General features: G+C 55.8%; 1 protein-coding gene across 1 annotated transcript in view; it reads right to left on the bottom strand.

The window, feature by feature from the left end:
* HCFC1 (host cell factor C1) overlaps positions 1 to 8,667 on the bottom strand; it is a 24,956-nt gene that overhangs the window by 7,814 nt on the left and 8,475 nt on the right. Inside the window, exons 3-16 of the mRNA XM_014533249.1 lie at positions 8,400 to 8,560; positions 7,383 to 7,591; positions 6,148 to 6,232; positions 5,545 to 5,651; positions 4,251 to 4,430; positions 3,761 to 4,120; positions 3,316 to 3,476; positions 2,635 to 2,832; positions 2,079 to 2,303; positions 1,839 to 1,943; positions 1,385 to 1,604; positions 699 to 841; positions 422 to 557; positions 1 to 216 (exon numbers count right to left, since the gene is read on the bottom strand). The exon at positions 1 to 216 is cut by the window's left edge and continues 3 nt beyond it. Of these exons, the coding sequence (XP_014388735.1) occupies positions 1 to 216; positions 422 to 557; positions 699 to 841; positions 1,385 to 1,604; positions 1,839 to 1,943; positions 2,079 to 2,303; positions 2,635 to 2,832; positions 3,316 to 3,476; positions 3,761 to 4,120; positions 4,251 to 4,430; positions 5,545 to 5,651; positions 6,148 to 6,232; positions 7,383 to 7,591; positions 8,400 to 8,560 (2,506 nt within the window). The remainder of the gene's footprint in view (positions 217 to 421; positions 558 to 698; positions 842 to 1,384; positions 1,605 to 1,838; positions 1,944 to 2,078; positions 2,304 to 2,634; positions 2,833 to 3,315; positions 3,477 to 3,760; positions 4,121 to 4,250; positions 4,431 to 5,544; positions 5,652 to 6,147; positions 6,233 to 7,382; positions 7,592 to 8,399; positions 8,561 to 8,667) is intronic.

Here is an 8,667-nt window from a genome sequence, read left to right as displayed (position 1 = left end):
TGGTGATGGTGGGTGTGGTAAGACTTCCGGCCCCCGTCAGCGTGGTCTGAGCAGCAGACACAGTGATGGCAGTGGGATTGATCACTTGGCTTGAGAGGGTGGCAATGGTGCCCAAGGTGGTGATGGGTGTGGCCAGGGAGGCACTGGTACTGTGGCCCCCAGCTCCCGCGAGGCTGGTGGAAACGGTGCCAGTCATTGTGCCTAAAGTTGTGACGCCTAAAGGCAGGGAGGCAGGATGGAGATGAGGCCCGCTGCTGGCACTTCCTTTCCAGCAGTTTCTCAACCTGGACGGGGCTGGGGGCACTGGGAACTCTAGAGTGCCCCCACCAGGAACAGAAGACTCCAGAGAGGGCACCTGCACCCTCCCCCAAGCCTCTGATGGGAGGTGGACCCAGAAAGAATATGCAAAGCAGCTACACACCTGTGGTGCCCTTCACAACCAGTGTGGTGACTGCCGGCTTGACGGCAGAGACAGTGACAGGGGTGACCAGGCGGACGCCCATGGGCATGGTGCGAAGAATGGTGCCTGGCTGTCCAGCGGCCCCCTTTAGCACCACCTAGAATGCCAGGGAAACCATCCCAATATCACTCATAGGTTGGCTGGATCCCATGCAGCCCCCTTCCAGGACCCTCAGGACATGTGGCCTGCTCAGGTCCTAGACTGAACAGTGGAGTGAAGAGGGCCAGGCACACCTCACCTGAGTCACTCCTTGCTGCCCGTGGCCAGTGGCAATTTTGGGGACAGCAGTGATGATTTTCGCAGGTGTTCCAGTTCCTGAAGTCATAACCTTGGTGGTGATAATGGTGATGGGGGACTTGATGCCAGGACTGCTTGTCACACCTACACAGGAGAGGGGCTTCAGGCTGGGCTCCTGAGGCCCCACCAGTGCCAGCTCCCACATCCCATTTCCAGTAGTTACTCTTGATGCCCCTCACTTAAAATGATGGAGTGCCACCCTAGCTCAGTGGCTAGAGCGAACTGAAGGGTCCGGGTTCAATTCCGGTCAAGGGCATGCACCTCAGTTGCAGGCTCAATCCCCAGGCCTGGTGGAGGTGCAGGAAACAACCAATCAATTGATGTGTCTCTTTCATATCAATGTTTCTCTCTGTCTCTCTCTCTCCGTCTCCCTTCCACTCTCTCTAAAAATCAATGGGAAAATGTTCTCAGGTGAGGATTAACAAAAAAGACCACCAAAACAATAAAGTGCCAATTAAAGCCACACTCTGATACCTCCCTACAAACCTTAAGCAAAAGGCAAGGAGAGGATGGAGAAGAAGAAAAAAACCAAACAGAAACCAAGAGCACAGCAGAGCCTGGCCTCTATGCCTATCTGGCATTAGCCTCCTGGAAGTCCGTTGCCCATGCGCTGGGGGAGACCCCTACCTGTAGCGCCCGCCTGGGTGATAATGGCCGACATGGGGATGGTCTTGATGATAGTGGTCGTGCCAGGCTTGGTGGTGCTGGGCGACACGCTGCTGATGCCCAGGATGGTGGGCTTACTCCCAGCCCCGCTGGCCTGTGTGGTAGTGATGATGGTGGTGGGCTTGCCATCTGCTGAGGTCACCAGCTTCAGGATGGTCCCGGCTGGCAGGGGCCCTTTGGTCTGCAAGGGAAAACAGTTGGAGGAGGCCAAGGTGGACCGACGTCAGTGCCAGGACGGAAAGTCTGGTCTGGCTACTCTCCACCACGGCCCAAGCAGCTCTCGGACTATTCTGGACCGTGGGTGACAGGTCGAGCAGTAGAACTTTCTGAGCAACACGTACTCAGGGGATCTTCTCTAGGCAGGGACGCAAGTTCTACTTGCTGGAGTTGCAGAGGCTCGGCCCCATGCACTCACCTGGATGATCTGAGTCACTGGGCCCGTAGACGCCTGGCCTGTAACTGCGGAAGTCTGAACTGGTTTAGTCTGGACCACTGACATCACTTTGCCCAGATTGGAAATCTAAACAGCAAAGGAGGGAGCAGAGAGTTATCTGGAAACCAATCAAGGGCACTGCCTGGCCTGGGGCTCTCCTGGAACGGGCCCAGGGCAGTGCCACAGCCTGGCTGCTGCCACATGCAACGGGCTGCCACTCACCAGAGCACTGCCTCCTGGGACAGAGATGGGGCTCTTCACCAGGGTGATGGTCTTGGTGACCCCGCCCACAACTGTAGTCACCACCTGGGCTTGCTGGGCCACAGTCACAGTCCCGGACTTGTGCACCGTGATGATGGGGCGAGTGGATGTGTTGGCAGCGGAGGAGACCGATGTCCCCACCTGGGCAGCTGCAGTCTTCAGCATCCGAGTGGCTGGGTTGCTCACCTGGGGGCGGGGGAGGAGAAAGATGGGTGATGGGTGGGATGTCCTGGCAGGCCTGTAGCTCAGGCTCACCTCCCGACTCCTCTTCCCCCTCTCCCCCCACACTGAAGAGCTCTGTGTGGTTGACTCAACAACCACAAGTCTAGCCTAGGGCTTCACATCCCTAAGAGTGAAAGCTTAGTCCAGGGTCCATGGCATGCACCAATTACAGACCAAGAGCCTCTGTGGGTTGGTCTAAAGCCCTGGAGAAGTGACAACTGTCAGATCATATCATTGCCTAGAAGTCTCTGGCCCTAAGGCTGTTGGTTCAAAACCAGGCCCAGGGGATGCTCACCATGACTGGCGAGGAAGCCACCTTGACAGTGGCCGGGAGGGTGGTAGTACCAGGTGTCACGGCCACGGTCTTGACGATGGTGGTGCCTGCTGGGACACTCAGCACCGTGGGCGCCGAGGAAGGAGGGATCTTCTGGGTGGCGGCGGCTGCAGCGGCCAACGCAGCCATGCCACTCATCTGTGGGTTGCTGCCGATCACCTGTGGCAGGCACGAAAGCGTGAACCAGAGGGCTGGGACCTTGGCTCTCTGCCCCAGACTTCACCAGGGAGCCTCCTTCCTGCCCAGGGCTCCTCGCAAATCTGGGCTCCTACCACCGAGCAGGCACAGTGACCCCAAGGCAGGAGTTTGTCAGCAGCTCTGGATCTTCTCCTAAGTCCAGAGTCAGAGACAGCTCCCTCTTTATGGGCCTGGGTCAACCAACCCGCCTCCCCTTAGACTCTTCCCTCAGATTTCAGAACAAGAAAGTCCACATTCAAAAGGCCCCAGATGGCAGGAGGTCCTTCTGAGGCATCAACTTGGTAATTAATATTAACTTGGCAATGCAACCTCTTCAGTGCTTCACAGGTGAGAAAGGCCCAGGATGAATGGTGCTGGAACTGGTGCGATTCTAACCCAGTCAGGGTGCTGTCAATCACTGGGAAGTCCCGCCCCACCTAGCCCAGTCTCACAACGGCTCCTCACCGTCCCCTGAGCGCTCTGGGATGGCACAACCATTCGCACGCCTGCAGGAAGGGAGGTCACAGTGACAGGGGCTTTCCCGGCTTGGCTAGCGGGTCGCATGGTGACCAAGGGGGTTCCCGTTGTAGCTTGAGGACCAGTCACTTTGAGAACAGCAGGGACACCTGACGACAGAAGGAGGTGGCCATCAGCAGAGCCCCCAGCTCCTCTGTTGGGTCCTTCAGCATTTAGACATGAACTGCTAGTGCTTCATGTCTGCTCCTTCCAAACACCCTCAAAGTGACAGTCCCCACAGGAGGGACCAAGTTTGCCCCCCAACCCTCAACCCCACCACTCAATTGCAAGCCTGCACTGACGACTGCCAGGCATGCTGCTTGGCAGCCCTTACCCAGGAGCGCACTCTCCCGGTGGCCAGTCCCAGCCCTCAAGTGCTTGTTGCCCAGCTCACCTTGTGTCCTGGCTGCAGCGGGCACGGAAATCGAGCTTCCTGGCACTGGTGGCAACACCTGGATGGTGGTGGTGGTAGGGGGCGCGGCGGCAGCCTGGGGCAGGAGTGTGATGCCTACTTGGGTCAGCGGCTGCACAGCAGGTGCGGCTGCTGCGGGGGCAGGGCTCTTGGGGGGGTTGGCAGGCACGGACGGGACTGGATTGGGTGTGGGGGAGGTGGCAGTTGCAGCCGTGGCAGGAATGTCATATTTCTGGAGCTGTAGAAGGTAACTGTCGGCGGTTGCCACTGCCCCCCAGCTCACCTCCAGGGAGTTGGTGTTGGCGCGTACCAGCTGTACCCGGGCTGGAGGCGGTGGCTTTTCTGTAAGAGGGCACAGCCAGGGCAGGGAGAAGGGGGAGGCAGAGGCTTCAGGAGTGAGCATGGCAGGCTATGCCCTCAGGCTGAGCTCCACTGTAGAGGCCCTAGGGCTGCCTCTTCCCATTGGCCTTACCTGTTTCCAGGTACCAGAGGTCCTTGCAGCAGACCTGGTTGTTCCAGGCCTTTCGGTAGCCATCACGCCCACTCCATATGTACAGGCGGGTGTTGATGGCCACGGCACAGTGGCCAGCTCGGGCTCGGGGAATATTGTCCTCCAGTGTGTCCATCAGGATGGTCTCCCAGGCCATGGTATCTGGGGAGAGCGGGAGGCGGCAGTCAGCAGGGGGCAAAGGAACCCACATCCCTACTGGCCCTTTGGCCTTTTGCTGGCAGGGATGGGGAATTAAAGCCAAGAAGGCATCAAAGATTATTAAGTTAGAAAAGAACACACCCCAAAACAACTCTGCTCAGCAGAGACCCTAACGAAGAAAGTGATAAGCCACAAACTACACACTGAGAAAACTACTTGAAACGCACAGACAAAGGTTTCACATCAAACTACACAGGAGCCTGTAGAAAGAGACAGGCAAAGAGAATGCAAGTCATGGAAAAGGCAGCGGATCTAAGAAAAATGAAGTACAATGTTCAACATGAGAGAGGTGCAAACTTAGCCCCTGAGGTGCCCAGGAGTTTGATTTCAGCGCCTGCCGCAGCTGGGGCTCAAGGTGAACCGGGGCATGGGGCTGGCACAGGGGGAGATTTAATCACTTATCAGACTTGGTGAAGAGCAAATGGTTTGACAGTTGCTAGGCACTGCTAGAGGTGTCTATGTGGGTACAGGGCAGCTTGGCAACATCCCTTTGGCAGCAAAGGGATGCTGAGGTTTTTACCCTTCAAATACACTTGCACGTGGATAGTTCTAAATACACAGTGCAAGGATACTCACGGAGCGGCGTCTGTGCAAGTCCCGACCCCAGGATAGCAATTCAAAAGAATGAGGCCGCTTGGCGTATGGGGACGGGATGGTCTCCAAGATGGAGTGAATGGAGACGGACAGGTGCAGCTCTGAGTAGAGCAGGCTGCCGTTTGGTTTCTAGAGGAACCTATAGGCATGCTGGGATATACAGAAGAGTCCCTGCAGGGTGGGTAAGAACCTACCAAAGTGTCTGCATCTGAGAAGCAGAGCGGGAAGCTCTGCACCCTGAGGCTTTGTACTTCCGTATGTCGGACCTTGTGTAGGAAGAGCCTATTCAACAAATTCGAAGAGCAGGGTCCCACCGAGCGCTCTGACCAGAGGCTACTGCTCATGGATTCTAGAGGCCTGAGCCTTAGCTTTGCTCCCTGCACACCCCACACAGCGCCGGGGCTGAGGAGGGCCAGCTCCCCGCAGCCCTTCGTAGGCCACTCCGAGCCCCAGGAGGCCATACCCAGGTTGAGACAAGCCAGTGTATTGGTGCACTTCCACTCCTTCTCGTGTGTGGCCACTTTGACGTCATCCATGACGAGAGGCACCCAGCCACCAAACACGTACATTCTGGGACAAGGGAGGCAAGAGTAGGAGACAATTGTAGAGGAGGTGCCAACCTAGAGGCCACCTCTTCCATCCAGAAAGTTCTATATACACTTGATCCCCTAGCTCTCCCCAGGAGAGCCCCCTAGGACACATGAAGCTCTCAATGTAGCCGTCTTCTGCTTGGTAGTTCAGACCTCCCAAGAACTGTGTCACCTCCACTACAAGGAACCACTGCTCAGCTCATCTCGGTCCCCATCATTCTTCCATTCCCTTTGGGACCTCAGTATGGACAAATGCACCCAGCTGCTTATATGTGGAGAATCTAGAACAGTGCGTGCCCCTCTACCCTGTGTCTTCTCTTGGTCCTCCAGGGTGGGGTGGTAATGAAAACACAGGGCTGCTGAATGCCAGCCCAGCCAGAAAGAGGCCTCCTCAGAATTGCTGGACAAAACTGCGAGCCCTTTGGGGCCAGGTATGAGGGCTGGTGTGAAGGGAAAAGCAATGGCTAGCTACTCACTTGTTGCCTATGGTTGTGGCCGAGTGGAGACTTCGAGGAAGAGGTGCCACTCCGCTGAGACTGGGCTTATTCCACGTCAGAGTCTCTGCAGAGTGACGGAAAAAGGAGGGTTACCCACACAAGGTAAGACATATGCCCTTGACCAGAGGAAGTTCCCTGGCCTCGGGGAAGGCTCTGGAAAGTGGGTGCCAACCCAGTCCAAGAATCCAATGCCTGGGCCCCCTACAGCCCATGGGAGGCCCTTGGATCAGCTTCTGGCATTTCTCAAGCTGTGTTGTGCCCATCCTAGCAATTGGCATCTCTCAGAAGATCTGCTATGGGCAGGCACTGCTCTCAAGGTTAGGGTAGGAGTAGAGAGCATAAGACATGCCACTGGGCGTCCTACTCTCCAAAAAACATGTTCATACCCACACCACCTCTACTATCTACAGACCGAGTATTGGGAAGCAGAGTGCTGCTGGGAGTTTCACTAATGAAAAAAGTGTTTCTAGCCCGGCTGGTGTTGCTCAGTTGTTGCACATCGACCTATGAACCAGGAGGTCACAGATTGATTCCTGGTCAAAGCACATGCCTGGGTTGCGGGCACGATCCCCAGTGTGGGGCATGCAGGAGGCAGCCAATCAGTGATTCTCTCTCATCATTGATGTTTCTCTCTCCCTCCCTCTCCCTTCCTCTCTGAAACCAATAAAAATACATTAAAAACAACAACAACACACTACTGTTTCTTTGGGGCACCCACGCTGATCGAATCTATCCTCCAAAGCTATGTTGCCAGCCACCTCCTCTCCTCAGCCTTCTTCAGGTCAAAAACCCACACTTCTTTCTACCACTCCAGACACCCCACCTGCTTACCAGCCTAAGTAGCCCCCAGAGGTCTCCCGGGCTCAAGACCCCTCTTAACTCGGACAGACCAGTGTGCACTGCTCCTGGTACAGGCTGAGCACTGATGAATCAGCAGGGACTAATGTCATCTAATCTAGACAATTCCATTTTGGAAAGGCCCTGACCCCCGCCGTTGATCTCCTATAAGCAGACCAACTCAGCCTTGTTCTTTCTGAAAAAAACGCCACCATCTCGGGGCAGATATGATAATCCCGAACAGGGTACTGCCTGCCCTCACCTTCCCATGATAAGGAGCCAAGCAGGACACTCTTCCTCTCTGCGGACCCCACGCTGGCTGCACAGCAGACCAGCTTTGCTCTGAGGCTACTGGAGAAGCCACACCCACATCTTACCAATATCTAGGGTCCAGAGGTCCCCCAGGCGGCAGCCGCTCATCCCTCCGTAGATCACCAGCTTGGACTTCTTGTTGTCTTTCTCAGTGTAGACCACAGCAGTGTGCGACTCCCGCGGTGGGGGCAGGACGCCATAAGTGATGGGGATGTCCCAGGCCACCACTCCGGAGCCTGGCCGTAATTCCAGGATGTATAAGTCATTCAGGTACCTGGAGAAGAAAGGTCAGCTATGGCAAGCTGTGCCAGATGGCTCACTGGCTTCTCTGAGTGAACCGAGGCTTCCTTGGGAGACAAAGGGAGCCATGGTCACATGACCAAGTTCTTCTACCCTTGTCCCCAAAGAGGGGCTGCTAGAAGTTCCTAAGGATGAACTTGAGGCCAAGAAGAGCAGCAGGGCAGGGCATGCTGGGCTGCCCTGCACACAGAGCTGGGCATTATACTAGGGCCTCTGGCATGGTATTACCTCCAGACTTTAGAAAGGCCCTTGGCCACCAGCCTTGGAAAATAAAAATAACCATCACTAACCCTACAGGCAGCAGAAGTCTGAGAAAGTGCTGGCTCTAAACTGGGTCCTAGGTGCTGAGCCGGCATGGCTTAGTGGTTGAGCACTGACCTATGAACCAGGAGGTCATGGTTCGATTCCCAATCAGGGCACTTGCCTGGGTTGTGGGCTCGATCCCCAGTGTCGGGTGTGCAAGAGGCAGTCGATCAATGACTGTTAACATGATGTTTCTATCTCTCCCTCCCTCATCTCTGAAATCAATATGTATTTTAAGAAATAATAAAATAAAATAAACTGGGTCCAAGCCGTAGGAACCAGCCCAAGGCTAGGGAGGTGTCTACCTCCTGGCTAGGCCCTTCTTCCCCAGTGCCTCCTCCTCTGGGCTGGAGACCTCAGTGCCCAAAAACTCCTTATAGGGCATCTAGTGCCACCCTCTCCTTGCACAAAGGAGAGAGACTTGTCATGGTGGGGCTGGCTGGCACGTGGGATTCCACATGAAGAGGACACAGCCTCACCTCGGAATGTTGTTCTTGGGGTCCTCGCTATCGTTGGCCAAACCCCCAAACAGGTAGCATTTGTTGCCCACAAGAGAGAAGCTGTGCCCAAGCCGAGGACACGGAGGGGGCCCGTTTTTGGGTGTCTTTGCTTTGAGTCTCTTCCACTCCCACCGACTTGCCTGCAAAATCAAGACTCGGTGATTGAGTTGGGGATGAGCCCGCCTTCTGAGCCCAAGCTATTTGTCATGTCAGGAGGAGCTGGCCAGCCCTCTTCCCCCCATCATTC

This window comes from Myotis brandtii, unplaced genomic scaffold (genome assembly GCF_000412655.1).
Source record: "Myotis brandtii unplaced genomic scaffold, ASM41265v1 scaffold959, whole genome shotgun sequence".
In the NCBI taxonomy this organism is placed as follows: Eukaryota; Metazoa; Chordata; class Mammalia; order Chiroptera; family Vespertilionidae; genus Myotis; species Myotis brandtii.
This window is presented reverse-complemented; position numbering and strand designations above follow the sequence as displayed.